General features: G+C 40.3%; 1 protein-coding gene across 8 annotated transcripts in view; it reads right to left on the bottom strand.

Annotated features, from left to right (window-relative positions):
* The window catches only part of PARD3B (par-3 family cell polarity regulator beta), a 908,373-nt gene that overhangs the window by 396,843 nt on the left and 488,968 nt on the right, over nt 1-22,562 (bottom strand). For all 8 annotated transcript variants that reach the window (XM_014836393.3, XM_070508440.1, XM_014836394.3 and 5 more), the window contains 2 exons: nt 20,848-20,987; nt 19,615-19,743 (listed from right to left, as the gene is read on the bottom strand). In XM_014836393.3, coding sequence (XP_014691879.3) covers nt 19,615-19,743; nt 20,848-20,987 — 269 coding nt within the window. The remainder of the gene's footprint in view (nt 1-19,614; nt 19,744-20,847; nt 20,988-22,562) is intronic.

The raw sequence follows: 22,562 nt of genomic DNA, 5'->3' as shown, positions 1-22,562 counted from the left end.
ACCACCCACGACCGGCCCACCGCGTGGGATGGGGCGGCACTGACTGGATTGGAGGTGCCCTCTGACCCCGCCACAGTCAGTCCCCAGGCTCCACAGGCTGCTGGCGCTTCCTGAGGAACTCCGGCCCGAGGCTGTGCCCCAGTAGGGCAGGCTTCAGAAACCAATTAAACTGGTCCCTCTAAGACTTGAATCAATCTCAGGTCTAATACAGGGTCACAGTCATTGCATGTGAGGGAAAAAAAAAGAGGGCTTCTCGATGAAAAATTTCTGGAGATACGTCTTCTTTATTTTGTGACTTTTCAGCACTTTTAAAAGGTAAACACGCATTCCTGAACTTACTTGACCATGGCACCCACCTTGGCATGAAGCATGTTATAGGAAGCGTCCCCAGCACAGACCTAGGGAACTGCTGCATTAGAGAATGCCGGAAGGCTGGGCTGGAAAGGAATGGAGCAGAGAACAGAGAAGGGTCCAGAGAGAAATCCTGTAGGGCATGAACAAGGTCCTGGAGATGCCACACAACCTCATGGGTAAAACCTCCCATGGCTTTACTCCTGCATCACGCTCTGTGTACACGCCATCTGTCACAATCAGCATCAACACCACGAAAGTGTTATGGGAGGAAAGCACAGCCTCATGAGAGGCTTTGAAAGATGCAGACCAGCAAGTGCATTCTGAAGCTTCTAGAACGAGGGAGTCCTCGTTCCATACAGGGGAATAAACAACCATTAGTTTCCTTATGAGAAATGAAAGAAAAATTTGTTCTTAGTTTCGGATTGGGAGATTTCTGTGGCTAGTTCAAAGACAATGAATTACAGGTTGTTTTCACTGGGATCTTAGGAAGTGCTATAGTCACAGAATAAGATCTCAAACCCTTAGACTAAAAGTGTAAGAATGCTCCACATAACACCCTCCATTCTCAGAACATGTCTCATTATTTAGGGCACAAAACTCTTTCAGTAAAGATAATACAGCTTTCTTCCCAACTCAAGAATTCTAAAGGCAGGGCTTACATCCCAGTTACCTGCGTTCACCCTAGAGGATCCAGTAAATGTTCTTTCATGTTAAGGCACAGAGAGTCGTGTTTATTAAATTATGCTCCAGTGCAGTACCAGTACTATCATGGTCTCAAGAAAGTAATAGGTTCTTTCATGGGGGCTGGGGGAGGGGGAGTTTGCTTGTTGGTTAAGGCTTATAAGAACATCAAATGATAAAAACATAACCATTTTAACCCTATCCTTTTCTTTGATGTCGAGTTGCATGTAAATGAGACTCCAGCTGGAAAGCAATCCCCTTTAGCATACTATTCATGATGAATAATCTTAAATTCCAAATAGAGATGGAGAAATCTCAGTGGGTAACACTCATTTTAAATTCATAGTACATGTTTACTATCGTAATGAGGATGTTCTTACCATATATATAACATCCCATTTGTAGATAAAGACATAGAATTCACCTTTTATCTTAATAATTAAATCAATTACTCTGTTAAAATTAACTTTCAGATAAAACTGACTATGAAATAAGAAGTTGTTTAGGTTCTATAGAGAATGAAGACCCATGAAAATTAAAATGTGGATATATCTTCCTATCCTCACTACTACAAACAAATTGAAGGGAGAGGGGAAATTTACTTAGAGTTAATCAATGAGGAAAAGTGAATGAGTGTATTAGGTTGCTGTTGCCACGAAAATGTTGCATAACAAAGCATCCCCAAATTGTGATATGAACAATGATGAATATATTTCTGGCTCCCATATCTGCAGGTTGACTGGGGTTTGGCTAGTCCAGGCTGGGCTCAGGCAGGCTTGCCTCCGAGCTGGGGATCAGCTGCATGTCTGCCCCATGTATTTCTCATCTTCCTTAGCCCACTGGATACCTGAAGTGTGTTTCTCACAGGATGAAAGACAGGAATGCAAAATCAAAAGTACCTTTAAAACCTTTGGTTTTAAACATCCACTAACATCTCATTGGCCAAATGAATTCACACGGCCAAGTCCACAGGGTATGGTTGCAAAAGTGCCCTCCACATTCCATGAGACCATGACAAGAGTGGGGATATAGAATGCTACCATACGGAAGGGAAGAATTCAGACCAATAATCCCATTCACCAACTGGGTGGCATTTTTTTTTTTGGCACGTAGGAGATATCAAGGGTTAATGATATATTATAGGGCTTATATTTCTCTTAATCATGTCTTTCCCTTTTTTTGGTATCGCGCTTTCTATTTGACACATATCCATCTGCTCTCATCTGAATGTTTGTGTCCCCCTCGAATTCACATGTTGAAATCCTAATCCCCAGTGTGACGGTGTTAGCAAGTGGGGCCTTTGGGCAGTGATCAGGTCATGAGTGTAGAGCCCTCATGAATGGGATTAGTGCCCTTGTAAAGGAGACCCCACAGAGCTCCCTAGCCCCTTCACCATACAAAGATACAGCGAGGGCCCTCAGCCAACCATGCTGGCACCCTGGTCTTGGCCTTCCAGCCTCCAGAACTGCGAGAACGAAGCTTCTGCTGTTATAACCCACCCAGTCCGTAGTATTGCTACAGCAGCCCCATCAGACTAAGACACCATCCGATGGTCTGACTTTCAGAGTGGCTTCTGGGCTGCGGGATTTTCCCAAAGTAGAAGAAGTAGGTGGCTTAGATCTGAGAAGATTTCCTCCTCCCTCATCCCTGCAAATTTCCTGCCAGGTTCTTCAAAGGGACTGTTCAGGTGGCCCCAGAGCCCTAAACGACTGGCTTGGGCTACTGAACATTGCCTTTCAATTTACACTCTTCCTCTGCAGTATTCATCTTCCAAATGCTCCTCTCCTCTGCTGTTACAGATATAGGAAAGCAGGACAAGGATGAGGGAGCCATCTCTATGGCTTTAATTTCTGTCAAATCAGTGTGTAATTACAAGAAGTTTAAAAGTTCAGCATACTTCCAATCAATATTCCCTTGGATGTAGACTGAGCCGAACTTCCTTCTTCCCTGGACTAACGGATCTTCATTTTCCTACCGAGTCAAGTGTGCGTCAGACTAAACAAGGGCTATCTCACTTTAGATCATGCCGAAGGAATTAACTTTTTTAATTAGTCCCTCACAGCACCATTTTTACTTGCTGATACACGAGAAAGGAGGACTCATCTAAGCGCAATGAGTGAGCCAATCTTTTTAGTCAAGCATTTTCCTGATGGTATTGACCTATAATTTTTACAATACTTAATCATTCATAAGGAAAAATCTTTACTTCATATGTATGTGTGTATATATCAAGCGCGGAAATGATTTTTACCTCAAAAGAAATTTTACTTATTTCCAAACACGCTGATTTTGTGTCTCAGCTTATGGGCCACCTCTTCCTTCCTTGATTTTATCAGTGGAAAACAATTTGCCCTCCTCTGAGCTCCCATTTTACTTTTGTATTCTCATTCTTACGATTCTCATCATTTTCTATTCTTATAATTATTTGTCACCGTGTGTCTGTCTTAACTCCACTGTATCATTGTGATCTCATCGAAGACAGGAATCAGGTTCAACTTTGAATCCAGCTTAGCCTCAGGCAGGAGGCACATGTATAATAAATTTTTGTTACAGGATGACTTTATAAATTATTTTGTTGATACTTCTCTGCCACAATGCCCTTCTTGAAATGATGGTATTAAAAGGTCAGAAAAAAAAAGTGACAGTTATGTCTTGCATCTTAGCCAAAAACATCATCATTTTAACACTTCTAGCCTAAACTTTCCAGCATGTTTGTTAGATGGAATTGAAGTTAATTAATTAATTAAAGGCCACAAAGAGCTTCTCTTACTTTTTAGATGAGATGCTCTCTACCTAAACATCATTCTCTCCCCTCCTCCCACATTGACACCCACTGGCAAACTCTTACTTACCCATCAAGGCTCATCTCAATTGTCACCTGCTTTCTGTGCCTGGGCCCTCATCTGGGCCTCCTTGGCACTCTATACATAATTAACTTACAGTACTAATCATGTTATATTATGGTTATTTATTAGTATATAAATCTTTAAGGACTTCAGGGGCATCAAGAACCATTCCTCTTATACTTATACCACTAGCAACTATCCTAATGCATGCTTGAGAACAAACGCATGGTAAATATTATTTAAAGAACATTGCTGACAAGTGCTACATCAGTTAATTCTTCCACTGTAGCTCAATATGGGCCACCTTTTCACTAATACTAAAAAACAGTTTAAATACAGCTACTTAAGTTCCAATATTCGATCGCCATCATCAAGTGGAATTTTGGAATACTAGGCAGTGCATTTGGAGCATCTATAGCAATAGAGTGATTCCCCTTTCCCATTTCTATGACAGTGCTAAGCTTCATCAAGACCTGTTTGCACTTTGATGCCTATGAAAGTCTGAGTTATGCAAGAAAATAGCTTGCAAATGTTTCTAAGAACTCACATTTATTTTGGCTCATCTGATCACCATATCTGCTCTTGAGTTTTGATACGGGGTGGAATAAATCTGTCATTCACTTCTACTTTATTATGACAGCTGGTACTATTTGGCAACTACCATGTTCAAATTAACCCTAAAAAAGCATTTTTTTTTTCCACATTTAAAACTAAGACTGTGTCTATATCAACTCCTAAACAATTGGTTGAAAAGTTTAAATTCACTTTCTGAGTGAACTCATTTGTTCTAAATAAAACTGAAAAGCAAATAAACCAGAAGTTGCTTTGACAGTTTTTTTTTAACTAAATTGGGCAGCACTGTGAATAAATACCAAGTAAGACATTAATACATTTGGTATCTCCTCCTCTTTGTCCTTTCAAATCCATTGCACATCAGACACAGATAATCCAGAATACTTTTTATACCCTATTTGACCTGAAAGAAGAATTAAAGTCATAATTCAAATATGTTAATAACTGGTTAAAGAGACACCTGACCAATGATTTTCTTGTTAAGGCAGCCCTTGATCGCAGCCTCTGTCTCTGTGGATGTAGAGTTCATCCAATTATCTTAGCCACATCACAAGTAGGGCATGGGCTAAACAAATACACATGATTTACAAAGGCAGCCATATTGCAGTGATACAGAGCAAGCCGTCTGGGGTTTAATGGGGACCGTATGTTCAGATGCCTCTTTAACCTCTTATTTTTGTTACACTGTAGAAGGAAAACCCAACCTACTAAAAGAACAAGCTGAGGGAAATAATCAGAGAATCAAAAAGACTGTGGAATCATGAATAAGTGCAAATCATTTACTAATAAGTTATAACTCAACACAATAGGCATACATTACTCAGCGTAACTGTATACTTTGTACCCTGTCTAGACCTCTAACTTCTGACAAAAATATCTGTATTAGTAGAAAATTCAGCTGCAACTTCCTAAGAAATACTAATAGTGTTCTAAGAACACCGTGTATGAGCAAAACCTCACTATTCCCCTAGCATTCTATTAGGATAATCTCCCACAGTCTCTTAAAGGGAAATAGATTGGAGAACTTAAAAAACAATGGCATAGTCCTCCTTTCACTTTCTCCACTCCAGTCTATGGTAATTAATGTCTACTCAATACCACACTCAATCATCTGTCTCCCCCAGGACGGTTCTTTCAATTAAACCTTTTATTTCATCCAAGACTGCCTGTTCTCATTGACCACTGCACTTCTTATCTGTGGATTTATGATAATCTAATGCACATCCTCTCACAGGCAGACTGGCTTTAGGAATCCTTATTGTTCTTACACCAGAAGAGAGGCAAAAAACAAAATTAGCTCCCGTGGAAGCCAGGAAGGAAACTGCATTTGTTTGACACAGCAAGAGGCCTTTCACTACCTGCCCGGTGGCCTTGACCATCCACTGCCCTGGCCTCTCAATGTGCTGGCTGCCCTCGCCAGGCTGCTCCCGTCTGATAAGACATGCCAACTCCCTTGGGAGCTACTGAGAGCCGAGGGTGAGAGGCAATGCAATCTTCCGGTTACATTTTCAAAGGTTCGTGAAGGAAGGAAGACATTTACACGCTATCGCTATTCTTTTCTGCAAGAAACCCTACAGGTTAAAGAGGAACCTCTGAACTGCCATCTGACAGCAAAGGCTGGGCTTTGAAATAGTGAGCCACTGGCTTGTTCATAGCTATTTCGTCTTTACTTTCTTTCCAACCAGGATGCATATGATTTGGCTTCTGTTTTAGAAGTATACAAATTATAGTGACATGTTATTAACTTCACCACCATGAAAAATTACATACATATATTTTTACAATCATACTCAGTTATGCAGCTGAAGACAAGGCTCGATCTAGTGTACTTCTGTCTCTTTAGGATACAGAGAGTAAGTCACCGTATGTACATCCTCACACATGAACAAGTTCAGCAGCCTTGTTTAATGTCCTTGCATGCCTACATGGCACATAAAATTATCAAGTTAGTAATTGCATTAATATTTATTTATATCATTTATTTACAACCTGTCTAGTACCAAAGAATTGAGGTGGCTTGCATTAATAATTACATTAAAAATATCTGCCAAGTTTTCAACAAGTTGCTAGTGTTGACACAGTCATATTTTTCCAATAGAAGAATCCAGAATTTAGAGATATTTTTATTGCATTAAGGATGGCCAAAATCGTAATGAATAGTGTTTGTAATTTATTCACTTTTCTTTATGTCTAATGGAAATAAGCTTTAAATAAACGACGACTGTGGGTATAGACAAGGCAATTTCTAGTTAGAAAACAGGTTGCACGCTATAAGTTTGTTCATAAACTTGGTTCTTGCAACTAGAACATTTTTTTTTCCTTAAAAGAAATACTGGTAAATTGTATCTAGGCTTCCATTAGCCAACAGAGCTTGTTCATTCCACAGCATCTCCAAAACATAACAGCATGTAATAATTTACTTTCTATTGGATGGGCTCTATTTCAGAATGTTCTATGGGAAAATACACCTAAACATCCAGTTTGGGAAAGAAGGAAAACATTTCCTTCCAAGCTGGCAACAGGAGTGAAGTCTCTTGGTACCCACAGCTGTGATGGTGTCAGGAGAGTACTGGAAGAAGGGCTCCATCTGTGCCTACTAATTACTACGGCAACAAACACCATGACAGCAGGGGGTCGAAAGGTGGCCGAGAGAAAGACGTCTGCTGGCAGTTCGTTAGCTCTACATTTACTTAGGAGAAGGTACTCTTTAGGTCAAATGCTCCCAAGGCATTCTGAACTGTGGAACAAACTCACACTCAGAGGCGGACCCCTGCTGCCTGTTCATATGTACAGATCCTTCGTAAGTCAGACACTATTGCATTGAACGTCATGCCAAGATTTGATGCAAAGAAATTCACACAACAGTATTTTGCAGTAGGAAGAGATCTAAGGTACAATTTAGTTCAAGCTCCTCATTTTATAGATAAGGAAACTCTTATCCCTGTTTACCGTCAAATTACTTTTTCTTTCGATAATTTAATTTTAGTGAGTATTGGTTTATCACTGTCTACACAATCTGACTCCTCCTGCCCGTCTCCAGTCCAGGTTGTGGGTGTCCCCTGTAGAAGACGGGACAGGAAGGTCTACCAGCGATGGGAGCAGAAAGGGAAAAGTGTACCTAGAACAGGGACAGGAATTGATGTTTAGCCAGAGCATCATGGGGAAAAACGTTGCTAAACAACAAAGTAGGGACAGAGGCAGGCTTTATCTAACCTTTGCATCTCTCGCACTGTATTTGCACCAAGAAAGAAAGAAAATAAAATTTTTGTGAGTGGACTTAAGGTAAGATCCAAGAAGTTAAATGACCTTTCTAAACTCAAACATCTAGTGGCAGTCCTGGGCTGGTAATCTGAATCTTACATCCCTGGACAACACTCATTCTGCAGTAGAACAACTGTCCTAAGCTAATGGGAGGGATTGTAACAATATTGGTCCCAATGAATTACGCTCCTTGAAATGTGATTTTGCTGCTCTTTCCATCCAAATGTGGAATCTATCTGCATCTCCCTTGGATCTTGACTGGCTATGTGACTTGCTTTGACCTAGGGAATGAGGCAGAAGTGACACTGTGCAACTTGCAAGGCTAGGCCTTAAGAGGCCCTGCATGTTCTGCTTTTGCTGTCCTGGGAATGCCATGTAAGGACTAGCCTTCTGGAAGATGAGAAGACACATGAAGGAGAACCAAGGTGCCCTGCCCAACAACGAGCACCAACTGACAGCCAGGTGAGGGAAGCCATCATGGACCTCCAGTCCAGCAGATGCTCCAGTTGAACACAAGCTGCACGAACAGGCCCAAACATAGAACTTATAAACAGAGAACTTACGAACACAGGTCTTACGAAAGAAGGCATCAAATAGATCTTGAATTCACATTTGATGGATTTTCCATATTATCCCTGGAAATGATCTTGTTATGGACTTGCAAATTTGGCTCACATGATATCATAAGGAGCCAACAATATTATCACTATAATCAAAATGTTCCTTTTCTCTATTCCTTGCTTTTCCTCAGTTTTCCTTCCTGCCTTTGGCTTGTGCTTCTCCACATCCCCAGAAGCGTTTCTCTCCTTGGTTCTTTGAATCTGTCTACAACCCAATCAGAGCCCCACCTCATAAATTTTTTCATGAATTTAAAGCCCTTACTGATTTCTCCCTTTTTATAACTTCTAGTTCAGTATTGACCTCCCAGCTTCTTCCTTAAATTCGTGCAACTCTTTGCCTCCTATTAGCTTTCCTCACAGATGACATGTGCTATGCCATATTCTTATCAGGTCTCTCTAATGGCCCCTAGCATTGTCTTTCAGCTCCTAGAGTTCAGGGACCAGTTTTCAGTATATCTTAGAACACCCAGTGCATGGCATAGCAGCCAGCACCGATAAATGAGCAATAAGTATCTGATCAGCTAATATTTATTGAACAAGTGGGTCCTGTTATCATCAGTGAGGACCCAGAAATGGAGGGAAATGGGGACCCAAGAAGACAATTCTCCTGACCATCAGTCTTTCTGAGCATCAAGGAAGAGAAGCATTGGTTTCAGGGAGATGGCGTGCAAGCAACCCAGGGGTAGAGGTTTTGGTTGGGTGTTATTTTGTTTTGTCATTTTGGGTTTTTTCACTTGTTTGTCTCTGTGTGTTTTTCCTCTCCAGTGGAAAGTCAAAGGTCTCTAGATGAAATATGTAGCTGCTGGGAAGGAGAGAAGGGAGAGGTGAGGCCTTTCGAGTCAGGCAGAAAGTCTCTAACACACCTGCAGGGGGCCAAGGCCGACAGCTCCGTAAACCAGGAGCCACAGGTCCAACATGTACACAGTAACGACCAGCAAGGGGGGCCTCTGTTCTTCTTGGGGCTGATGTTTTTCTCCTTCTACTATCATCTTCTTCTACCACCTGGCATTTTAATGTGAGTTCACGTAGTATACTCTTACCTTCCTCTTCATCACCATTTGGCACTTTAATGCCATGGAGAAATAAAGACATCCTGCAATAGAGATACCAGACTGAGCGTCATTTGCTTCCAGAAAGGCAGGATGATAGGTCAGAAGTAAAACAGGAAAGGAGAGAGGAAGGAAAAAGAGAAACAGAAGAACTCTAAGAAAATTGAAACAACATTTCCAGCTATTAAACAATCCTTCCTTAGGTCCTAAGCCTCTAAGAAATGCAAAGAATTAATTACGGAAAGACTAGGTGATAAACTCCATATAACTCAATAAGTGGCCAGGAAACATAATTGAACTCGGTTATAATTGAATATCCTGCCACGGGGCAGATTTAAAGAAGGGTAAACTTAAAGAGACATGACAATATTAAATGTTCTTTTGTCTTTTTAACGTTTGGGATAAAACATTCTTTTTTAAAGAGAGAACTAGGACCATGGTGGGGCTTCATTTAGGCAGCGTAGGAATGAAATAGGATGTGATTTGTACTTCGGCATCTTAATTTAAATAATTACAATATCTGAAAGAAAAGTGCATCTTAACTCCTTCAATGTTTTATTATATCTGACAGGTTCAGTAAAAGAGCACCTACCTACTGGTGCATTATGCGTCATACGTTCTGCACACTCATTAAAAATAATGAGAACATATTTAAAAGTCATTGCCCAGAGAATCTTTGGGGACGGGGCATGGGAAGAGGTAAGTGGCAACAGATTGTTATTCCAGTGTCTATCTCTGTTCTATCAGCCCTTAGGAAAAAAAAGTGGCAATCTTAAGCTGATATTCTTTAATGATAAAGATCACACATTTCCCTGAAAAACAGGCAGATGAAATATGTTCAGACCTCTAAGTATACTTTCAAAATGAAACGGACTATAGTGGCAGTTTCACACACGTGGTATTTACTTTGATAACAGCTGGAAAAGTCAGCCACAATCAATTAAGGCAGTACCTTTTTTCCCCTTAATCTTTAAATATCCTTTACAAAATGAATGCATTTCCTTATCGTACACCAAACGCACTGACCACAGGCATAGGGGTAATTAGGCAAATCAAGGTCAGCCTCCAAGGTGTCTAACCACTTTCTTATCCAGCTGCTCCATACCAACAGCTGGCACAAATGACTGGTAACATTTGGCTAACAGGACAATGAGAAGGATATAGTCTGTGGTTGGTCACAACATTCCTTTTTCTGAGCTGTTTAAAAATGTATATTCAGAATATTTTCCTTTTTTCTAGACTCCGGAAGCCTAATCATGGCCGCAGTGGCCACTAATAAGACATATGTCCTGTGCCATGAGAGTACAGCCAAATCTCACGGCTCTTCATTCTTAACTTTGCAAGAGAATGTAATTAGGCCCCAGTCCTCTGAAATGTCATGAGAGCTTCTTTTCAGCACAGAGCACTCCTCCTTCCACCACCTTCCAATCTCCAACAAAACCAGTCTTGTGATAAAAGACATTAAGTATTTTCTTTCTGACACCTGGAAGCCATACAACCAGGCAAAATGGCCAGCACTTCCTCCATCTGTTTTAACAGTGCTCAACCAGAGCATTTATCATCATCTATTTTATCAAGACTAGATTTTGCTGACAAGGTGCAGGAAAATTCTTTCAGGTACAAGTACTTCTTGGGGAGTAGCAAATGACTGTTAATCCCTCAGCCTTTTGGTTACTGAACGCATCCAGAAAACTGGTGAAGATTAAGGACCTGGTGTCTCGGTCCGCAGCGCGAGTGAGAAGGTCTCATGCTCACCTCAGGGAGGCAGAAGTCTTACTTAAAAAATGGTTCTGATTTTGACAAATCGTAAATTCTGGTAAAGGGCAATCCCTTCGTGCCTCATTTTCCCTATCTTTAAAATGAGATAAACGGAACAACTAAGCCTGCTTGCTTTGTGACGGTAAGTAAGCGTCACTTTCTTAGGAGCGTTGAAAGCTTTGACATGCCTTCACGGTTGCTGAAGGGGATAGTAGGGTACGGTCCAGGCACCGGCCAAAGGGGCACACCTTCCCCTCCAGCCTTCCACGTCGGAGACGAAGCGGAAGGAAGAGGGAGGCGGTATTACTGCAAACGAATACCAACAACTCCTTCTCCTCAGCTTCCAGAGAAGGACCTCCCTCTGGTAGGTGTCTGAATCTACAGGTTACAAGGGGGCACGTAACAAATTCTGAGCACAATCAAATTGAGGGTGGAAATTTTAAAGCACTATCGAGTTGGGCCTGAAAAAGTCGAGTACAATTGAGTTTGCCCGAATGAATCAGGTGTAATCGAGTTGAGTAACTGGATTGTGCTCAGTGCTGGCCCTTCGCCAAAATGAGGGGCACGTGGCCAAAGAGACGCAACTCATTTGGGCTGGAAATTTGCACAGAATATTCTTCACAGAGAAGACACTGTTTGCAGAATAGAAAGTTGAAAATTTTATTATTGAAGCTAGTCAGCTGGAGACCTTACGCTCTTTATAACAAAGCCACTATTCCAATAGTTTTCAAACTGGACTCTTGGGAGGTCTTGTTAAAACACAGCTTTGAGCCCCACCCCTCGAGCTTCTGATTCCTTAGGTCTGAAGGGAGCCTGAAAATTTGCATGTTTAACAAGTTCTCAGGTGATGCTAAACTGCAGGTCTGAGACCACACTTGGAGAACCATTGTTCCAACAAGTTATTGTAGCATTTTAAAATTGCTAAATTTAAATTGAAAATTTAAAACAAGATTGAAGCATTTAAAAAAATACTTTAATACTTTAAAAATACTTCTAATATTTTAAAAATATAAGGAACGGTACTCATTATTTTTATGTCTGTACAAGTAAACTGTACAACTAGATTATGCAAATGTCTTCATAATTTCAACTGTCTACATTGTCATTTACATTCAATATTAACTATCCTTATCCTCCCTGTCTCGTGTAGCTGTAATTAGAGATAGCTAATGCCGTGAAAGCTGAGGAAGTATCTGCATATATTTTTTATTTGATTGAAAATAATTGTAGTAGGCTGGATAATGCATTAAATACAGATTAGATATGGATCAGGGGAGTAGCTCCCTAGCAATATTTTTTCCAGCCTTCTATATCATCTGCTTTAATAATGCACAGCTTTCATTCATTCAGTCAACAAATATTTACTGAGCATACAGTGTGCATCATGCACAGGAAGTAACAGAAGTTAACATTATTTGACACTTACCAAATGTTAGCCTCTGTGCTCAGCTAATTCTCACAACAACCATGGAAGGTAAGTGCTGTTATTGTCCTCATTTGACAAATGAGGAAACTGAAGCACAGAGAGCTTGGGTGAGATTGCAAAGCAGGGATTCACATTCAGGCCATGAGACGGGCAAACCTGGGCTCTTGATTGCTATTTGTCTACAGTTCTTAGGTCTAAGGGAGAAATGTTAACAGTGTGTGATTCAGGCTCATGGCAAGGGGAGTCCTGAATATGAATGGAAAGCTCAACGGGGCTCCATAGCCCAGACTTGGGGGTTCAAGGAAGCACTGCCCACGGCAGTGACCTGTAAGGAGACACCTTAGGGACTGGTGAGGTGAAAGGGATGGGAGGGGTGTCCTAGGCAGAGGGAAGGCTCATAGCACATATTTGGCAAAGAGAAGGTACTGGTAACATTTTAAACAACTGAGAAAAGCTTGGAATAGCTGAAGAGTAGGGAAAAGGAAAAAAATGCTGCCGATCCCTGGTCCATAGACCAGCTTGGAATCCATGAAAGGAATATAATTCTAGGACAAAAATACCTATTTTCTCCTCCAAACCTACCTGTACATTTTTCAATGCTATCTCTAGACATACAATCTCAGAACTTTCAAATTATTGATTTTTCTCACTCCATCAACCCAACATCTATCAGATGCCAAAAACAAAGTTTTCTGCCTCTCTCTCTGTATTCCCATTGCGTGGGAGACCCTAACTCCGCACTTAATAGCTCTCATTCAGAGGAGCCATGCTGATGACAATAACAAGTAACATTTGCTGAACTGCATGCTATGTGAGCTGTTGAGTTCTTCACATGCATCTCATTTGATGCTAACAAACAGTCTCTTGAGTAAACAATAATCTGATCCTCATATTAGGGATGAGGAATGGGGGCTCAGGGAAGTAACTTAATCAAGGCCATCCAGCCAATCAGTGGCAGAGCCTGGATTCAACCCAGGTCTGACTGATCCCAGATGCCAACTAGTAACCATTACATTCTGGTGAATTGCAATAAGCTCTTAGCAGGTATCCTTAACATCTCTTGGCCCCTTCCAATTTATTCCAGACAACACTACTTCTCACGTTAGCCCCTTTCTCAGTAATCTGTCAAGTTGGGCTGCCTACTATCTTCTCGATGTATTTTGATTTTCCAATCTTTGAGTGTCTGAAGATGGTATTTCCTTTCCCCCTGTAGCTCGGCATTTTGAAATCCTACTCAGTCATCAAAATCCTTCTCAAATACTGTCATGTTCTTGAAGGTTTTCTTGGTCCCCAATTTTGAATTCCGACAACACTTTATTTGCATAACTTGGTCAACTCATCACCTGTTTTCCTTACGGGCTAGAAGCTCCTTGAGGACAGGAACACATCTTATTCATTTCTGGAGTTCATGTTGCAAAGCCTTGACTAGGATTAAATGCATATTGGTTGAATGGAAATGTAAGAAAGAAATGGGAATTATTATAGGGAGAAGCAGAAATGGAGACTATATCTTAGCAAAGACTCCATCTTAAGTCACTAGAACTGTGTTACTTGGAGAATCTATAGAACATAGAAACGCATTTTGGTTTTTGTATAATTATTTAAATTCTAAAACACAACTCTTGCACTTTGGTTTAGGTAGAAAAATCATTCTAAAATCATCCTTCAATTTCTGCTACTTATCCACAAATAACTGCTATAATATTCATTCTTCCTTAAGTACCTTGGTTAATTAAGCACAGAATCATTTGAATCAAATAGCTAACGTGGATAAAATAATGTAACAGTTAAATGAGGTTCATTTAAGATTTCAAACCAAAATTCTTGCATGATTCATGACGTTAAATAATTTGACATTTGAAGATGTGAATTTTTCACTTAGCAAGAAGATACAGCAAACCGGAAGGAGTTGGAGCCACATGTCGTTTGCTAAGGCGGCCACAGGGACTGGTAAGATGGCAGTGTTGGGATCCATTCAGCTCAGTAACGATTAAGGGAGCCTCCACACCTGTGTGCATCATTTTCTTCTCAGCAAAAGCAATATTCCTAAGTGAAGGTCAAATCAGCATGACAGACACAGCTAACTTTCGGATCTCAATCACGCCAGGCAGGAGCACTTGCTGGCTTGAAATATAGTTAATCCCACTTGCAGAGGCCGGCATTTAATAGCAGGAAAACTTGGCAGGTAGAAATTATAAATACATTTGAAATTTTCTCAGCTCGTTTTACCCACCAGGGGTTGCTGCGATTTTCAGGATAATTTAAAGATAAGGCAGCAGGTCAGAACATGAAACATTAAAGAGGTTAACAAAGAAATGGCAGAATATTTCTTCCTCCCCAATAAACGAAAGAAGACATACACAAATGTGCACATGCACACACATGGCAAATAACACAGTGTGTCTCTCTCTGAAGCTCGTAAAAAAGAAAAGGCATGAAATAAATAGAAAACATGGAGTTTTTCAGGATCTTTCCTAAATGGAAAGATAGCTTTATTTGACACTTTGCAAGAGAAGAAAAGAATTTCAAGTTTCAGGGATGGAAAGGAACTTGCAGACTGTGTCTCTTACAGAACAGACGGAACAAACCACTGATTAAGTAGCCAAGTTTCCATTTCAAGTGCAGACGCAGACACAGCATTTTCACCTTGCGATTCTATTACTAACACTAATCTTGAAGTCCCCTCTGCAGAAATGTTTCTTATGTGAACACCTCCTTAATAAACTCTCACTCAGTCGGGGGGTGGGGAGATCAAAGGATCTTCCAGGCTGGGAGTCTAGAAAGATTACCTCTGAAGCACAGTTCTTTTGGTAAAGATACTAATAAGAGCTAAATAGTTGTGATGTTATTACATACATTTCTCTGATTGATTTTCAACCCAGCTTGCCACAGATGGAAAGAAGGTTGGCAAAATGTGCTGCTAAATTTGTGATACTAACCAACTGCTCAGAAAGGAGGACATGGGCCAGCAAATATAAGAATTCAGCACAGCTCTCTCATGTGGCAGGTCAGGAGAAACGACCAGGAAATGAATGCTAAGGGCTCTGGAACGACAGAGGGTCACATCCGAGAGACCATCCTGTATCGGGATGTCCTGTGTATCTGCTGACCACATGCTCCCTTGGCTGTAAGTGTTAAGACTTTACAAGAAGCTGGTGATAACGAGGAAGGAAGGAAGACTTAAGTGTCAGAAAATAGGCAGAGCAGCGCTGTTAAGGCGATACAGAGCTCATGAAATAGCGAGGCTTAACAAAAGGGAGAGTACGGTGTCTCAGGACAGGAACACAACAAACACAGTTTGTTTTCTTCAAAGGAGATAGAACAAGACAAAAGAAGGAAGTGCTGTCCTTCCTTCATCCTGCCAGATTTTCGATGGAAAGTCAAGTGTGTACATCCATCACAATAAGGGGGAAGAGACCACAGTGAAACCACCTTCAATTTTTTGAAAGAAAAACAAAAAGATGTATCACATAGCACACGGTTCTTCATTTTGCTCTTTGAAATAGTCCAGGGCACGCCACATTAGGAAGTAATTCCCCCTGAAATAGCCCCACGCATGCCAAACATGACCTCTCTTTAAACTTCCTGTAGGGTTCTTGCTATTTAGCACTCAGGGCAGGCATTTGGACCAGAGAGAGAATACTATTTCTTATTTCTCCCAAACAAAGATTCTGGGTCCACATTACTTAGGCACTTGTACGCCTCAAACGCCCTTGCTTTGCTGTGGTTCCAAAGAATATTCCACATATTTGGATAGTTAGAAGCCAAATATTTTTTAAAGAGTCGAGACTATTTGCCAGAGAATTCTAAGAGAATGGATACTAACCACTTATCCTCCAAATTTTGTATAAAACTAAAAACAACGAGAACAAATATTATTTGCCCTAATAATCTCACAGTTGCACAATTAATTTAATACGCTCCCTGGTGGGCTTGGCATATGATGTTGCTTTCTGGGATAGAAATCAAATTTTACTAACTTCTATTAAATGAGAGTGAAATAGTATATACAGGATGCCTGACACAGATTTGATTGGTTATAAAAATTTTGTGTGTAGTTCAGTATTTTGGATACATTTTAAAATAATAAAAAAGAAAACAATCAATGTTCAAAATAGTGGTTAGTCCTAGGCAAACCCCATAACGTATCTAAAGTATAGTTTTGTGTGTACAGTACCACAGAAGTGGTAATGTACTAGAAGAAATAATCACAGCGAACACATATTGAGAACTTACAACTGGCCGGAAACTATGCAAAGAGCTTTGCATATATTATCTCGTTTAATCCTCACAACAATCTTATGATACAGACCAGGAAACTGAGCCTTGGTATGACTTTGTGACCTGCTGTAGGTCACACCATAAGTGGTGAATGTGGAAGTTGAGTAAAGGGAGCTGAAATCCAGAGACGATGCCAAGTGTTAAGAAACCTAGGCCTCTAGTTCCTGCTCATTGTGGGGCCACGGACAGGTTACTCAGCCACACTGGACCTTGGTTTGCTCAACTACAAAATTAGAGTTGGACTCACTGATTCTTTCAGCTCTCTTTAGTCTGAAAATTTTTATTCCATTAAGTAACTTCCAGGTGTAATTGTTTTTGACTGACAACGCATTCAGAGTTTCAAATTGGAATAAGATCAGCACCCTTTCTCCCTTACCTTGGGGAGGAAGAGAGCTTCTAGAGCTGGGAATCCTAGAGGACACATGGAAAGGGGTATAAGGAACTATGAGATAGGAAGTAGGGGCTCCTGAGGGCTTGAGTTCCTAGCTGGAGCTCTGTCACTGGGTTCTTTTGCACGTGCGGGGGCTGGCTGGAGCGTTTCTCTTTCTAGGTAGGGTTTTACTCCTTCCAGGACCATAGTTCAATGGGATACACGGTCAAAACTTCTTTCCCTGTTCTCTCATCCCTGAAACAAGTACATAGTCCCACTGAGGTTTTCTAAAAGTTTTTGTCTCCAGCAACCAGAGAACTGGACAAGAAGTGAGAAGGTTTCCTGCTATGAATACATGCTGCCGTCTTTTGTATTGCTTCATTTCACATTGACCTTTGCAGAAAAAGATGAAGGTCTTTGGATAAATAAAGAATTCATCTGAATTTAGAGGGAAAAAAACCCTGGAATTCAAGTTTTGGCAGCATTTCTCTTTAGGAAAAGTGAGGAGCCTCAGGGAGGAGATGAGACAGACATTCAGGATTCTACCATCCAAAATGGCTGGGTTTGGAGGAGTCAAGCAGAAGAGAGGAAGTGGGCAACACATCTTCCCTTCCTTATTTTACCACAGATCTCCCCAAAGCACACAATAGGGCATGAGGAAAAATGGCTAAGATGATGGAAAGAAAAGGAAGAGGCAAAAGGAAACCCCATGCCATAGAAACATGGAGGGAGGATCCTTTGGCCAGCGCTAACGAGCATTGATACCTGTGAGAGGTGACTCAGGAGGGTCACGTATTCAAATGTGAATATAAACACATGTAACAGAATGTCAGGCTCAGAGGAGATATCGTAGAGGTTTTCTAGTCTTATCCCTGTATCAATGGGAGAATTTTTTCTAGAGCATCTTTGACAGATGGTGAGGCAGGCTCTGTTTCCATATTCTAAATAACCCATTTCCTTCTTGGACAGCTCCAATAGTTAGAAAGTTCTTGTAACATTATCACTTCCAACTACTTGTTTGGGTACAAGCTCAAAGAGGGCAGGAAATCAGTCTTCATTACTTTTGCGTCCTAAGAACCTCAAACTTAGTGCACAGCAGATCCTCAGTAAATCGTTTGTTGGATTAATACATAAGTAAATTAATGGACATAAACTATTAAACAGATGGCTTACTTTCTAATGCATACAATAACTCTCTACATATTTGATAACAATTATCATGCATCCTAAACTTTCTTTTTCAGGTCACCTATAGTGAATTTTCTCAACTAACCCCCACTGTTCTGAAGATTCCACCCTTGGACCTCTCATATTACCTACATGTGCCTTCATCATTTCCTATATAGAGTCAAAGGAAATAAAATAAAAACAAGGGTAATTTAAAATACTTTTGTCACATCAGTTCCTCTTTCTTATTAGCCATAAAAGTCCTTTGACTTTTCTATAGATTTCTTAAGTAAATATTTCAATAATAAAATGTGTTTATTGTAAAAAACATGAGAAAATGAAAATCTTTCATAATCTCAACAATCTGGGTGCATCTCCTACCAGTTCTTTTTTTTTTTTGACTTTTTAATATAATTTGATCATACTGCACGTATCATTTTATACCCAACTTTTTACTTAATAATAAACTAGGAACATTTTATCATGTTATTATCAATTCTTCACAGAGACCATTTTAAGTACTTACTATATTTCACTGGAGAACTATCCAGTTATTTATCTAACTAATACTTCTGGTTGTACAGTGCCCAATACATCACTACAAGAAATAGGACTTTAGGAAAAAAAATCAATGTACATGAATTTTTTCCACATCTTTGATGATCAGTTTAGGACTGATTACTAGAAGTGTAGTTACTGGGTCAACGGGGAGACATTTTTAATAAGACTTTTGAAATCTCACGCTTGAGATGCCTTTCCCAGCCCTCGAGACCAGGTTCAAGTCCCCATTATATGTCACTGGAGCACTCTGCAGCTTGCTCTCACAATCTCCACCACCTTGATCACTTGGTTATATTTTTATTTCCTTTTAGACTGCAAACTGCACTATGGTAGGGCCACGAGCATTTTTGCTGACTGTGTTTTGCATAGGGCCTAGCACATACTCAACGTATGTGTATTTATTGTATTTAGTTGAATACTGTTAAATTGCTTCCTTGAAAGGGTGTTTGAATTTGTCCCCTAGAAGTACTGTTTGCGTATACCCAACTCACTACATCAACATCCTAAAACTGTGATACCCCAAATGAGGCAAAATACTCTTGATGTGATTCAATTTTTGCTACAAATGAAGCTTGTGATTTAGAACTCATTTCTCAGCTATTGTGAATTCCCAGAGTGTAGTAAGCTCTGCATTGACAATTCAGTGAGACTGGGATATGAATATTACCAGCTCTCGGGGCAGAAAAGCTCCTTCTTGGCGGGCAATGACCAGTGATGCTGTCTCTCCCTGTTTGGTGCTCCTCAGCATGGCCACAAGCTCTTCCTGAGTCCGTCCAGTGACATCTCTGCCATTTACCTAATGCATGCAATCATACAAGCAGCCACAATTACAACACTTGCTATATCCTTCTACCCTAGATGGTTTTTGAAAGTAGGCAGCAAATGGGCTCCCACGATCAACAAAGCTCTGAAAAGATGAATACTGAACACATGTGCCCAGACCAACCACATTTATAATACCAATAATAACATAGTGCCCAGGATTACTGTGGTGCTGGACAGTCAGTAATTAGTATCAGCAGTTTTCCTAAGACATTACATTCTTATGAGGGGGAAATCAAACTGACAGATTCCAGAGATGGTTCCTCAAAAAGGAAGGATGCAGGTTCAAATGCTTAACTGGCACCATTTTCTACATAATACAAACAGGGGAAATGGCCCATTATCATACGGCAAATTCCTCTGGAAATAGAGTCTTTCGCTGTAATTCTACAGTGTTTCCCACGTTTAGAAAATTACAGTCACCAAGTTACTACAGATTATTGGAGATTCTAATTTGGAGCAACATTAGTCATTTGGTGCATTTTCTTTCATGATCTAGAACTACACAAAAAACTATAGTGTTGCTCCATGCCTTGATACATTAAAGGGAACCAGCCAGTTTCAATGAATATGACTTCTTGAAAAGTAAATGACAATATGTATTTAGCCAGGAAGATGGTGATACCAAACAAAAAGAAATGAAAAAAAAAAAGCTTCTTGCTTTGGGTATTCCAAATACTTCTCTGTAGGCATAGATCAACTTGAAACAGACTGGCCCATCTTTGCAAGAAGTTTAAAGGAACTGTTACAGGGCTTGGTATGACTTTCAAATTCTTAGCCCTAATTGAATAAATGATGGACTTTTGGATCTGATCCAAATTCCCCAGGGACACTAAGAGGTAGAAGAAAGAGAAGATAGGGAAAACTTTTCAGTATTATTTGGCCCCACATCAACTGCTCTTACTGGGGACTTATAAAGTTAGGCTTCTCATTAACTAGTTTTCTAATTAAAGTCCTTATCTTGTCTACAAGAAATAATTCTCAATATATTGTATTCAAATTTAATATATATGCTTATATACTTATTGATTTAAACACCAATAAATATTTTATGGAAGATACTATTTCTAGTTCTTACCTCCAAGATTCTGTCCCCTGATTGCAGGCGGCCATCTTTTACTGCTGCTCCCTTTGGTAAAATGTTTTTTACAAAAATGGGACCAGGACCATGTATGGAAGAGTCTCTGGTAACAACAGTGAAACCAAGTCCTTCAGGGCCTAGCGTACAAGATCAGGAAAATGCATGGTCATCTTACACAGGAGTAATACTACATTCAATCTTACAGTAAAATCTACTTATTTAGATTAATGAAGAATGAGTGACATATTTACATTCGGGAAAATATTTTAAATACACTTCAGTTGTTCTGGTGTCAAACATAGATTGCAGCTCCTGACAGGTCACGATGGTATCAAGGTGAATTTAGGGCCCAATACAGATGTGTAACACTTTCTTTTATTAAGGTCCTAGAAGAAATGCCATATGTTATCCATACACATGGGAGGCTTCTCAGGAAACCATAACCTGACTTCCTACTTTCCTGAGGAGCAAAAGCCCATCTGACAGCATCCGCCAGGCTCTCAATGGGCCAGCCCACCTGCAGCTCCCCTCTGGCTGAGCATCCACTCCTTGTATACTGCATCCCACTGTCCCCTCACTCATGCTTGCTGCCCCTGCCCCATTCTCTTGTATCTCCAATCTCTCTCTTCCAGCCTATTTTTTCCCTCTATCTAAAGGTGTGCTCAGATTCCTCTACCCTAAAGAATCCTTCCTCCATCTACTGCTTCTTCAGTCTTCCATCATGAACGACCTACCCATGACCACATCCAGTAATTCCTTCTACTCTTGATCTTTCCCCTTCTCTACCTTTGACACTTCCCATCAATCATCTTCCTGACATGAACTCCCCCCACGGTTTTCATATCTTTATTTCCTACCTCTGATCACATCATGTCTGTCTGTCTCTCTCTCTCTTACCCACTGTTCTCCCACACAAACATAGATGTTCTCCAAGGATCTGTCCTCTAGATGCTCTGCTTTGGCCATCTCCCTTGAAAGAAGCAAAAAAGAAGCCAAACTACCATCTCCCTATGGAAGCCACTTGAATCTCTTTGTCTGACCCAATCCCTCCGGTGTCAGCTACCTAGATATCACCATGCACGTACTTTCACCAGTGCTTCAAACTTTCCTACAAACTGCTTCTCCAATCCAGATGCTGGCCTTTTCAAATATCCTCAGCTACTTAAAATTCTAGTTTCTAGCAATGGCAGCCCCATTGTACAAGCCGTCCTAGCTGAAAACCTCAGGAATAACTGTATTCCTTCTTTCTCTTCCTTCACATATCTAGGCAGCCATTAAGGCATACATATTACATTTAGACAGATGCAATGCACCCTTAACTGATCTTTTGTTGTTTGGTCTCTTCTTCAGTGTCTCTTTTTGCTGTCAGATTAATCTTCCCAAAGTACAGCTGTGATGTTTTATTCTTTATTTTTGCATTCAAGGCCTTCTGATGGATTTTTAAGGTCTCATTCTGTGTCTGATTCATCTTTCCTCAAAGCACTCGATCCCATGTCTATACATAGCTGGATAATTTGTAGGGAAAACACAACTGATGCATATATATAAAAGCCTAATTGCTAAGCACTTCGGAATATTTGTGCCTCCTAGTCAATACATTTTCTTCCCAGTATAGACTTCTTATAGGGGGTTGAAATTTTGACAAGAGGATCTTTCAGAATAATCTCTATCAAAGGTACATGTGATTTGCTTTTGATATATATTATTAAGTA

This window comes from Equus asinus, chromosome 4 (genome assembly GCF_041296235.1).
Source record: "Equus asinus isolate D_3611 breed Donkey chromosome 4, EquAss-T2T_v2, whole genome shotgun sequence".
NCBI classification, from domain to species: Eukaryota; Metazoa; Chordata; class Mammalia; order Perissodactyla; family Equidae; genus Equus; species Equus asinus.
This window is presented reverse-complemented; position numbering and strand designations above follow the sequence as displayed.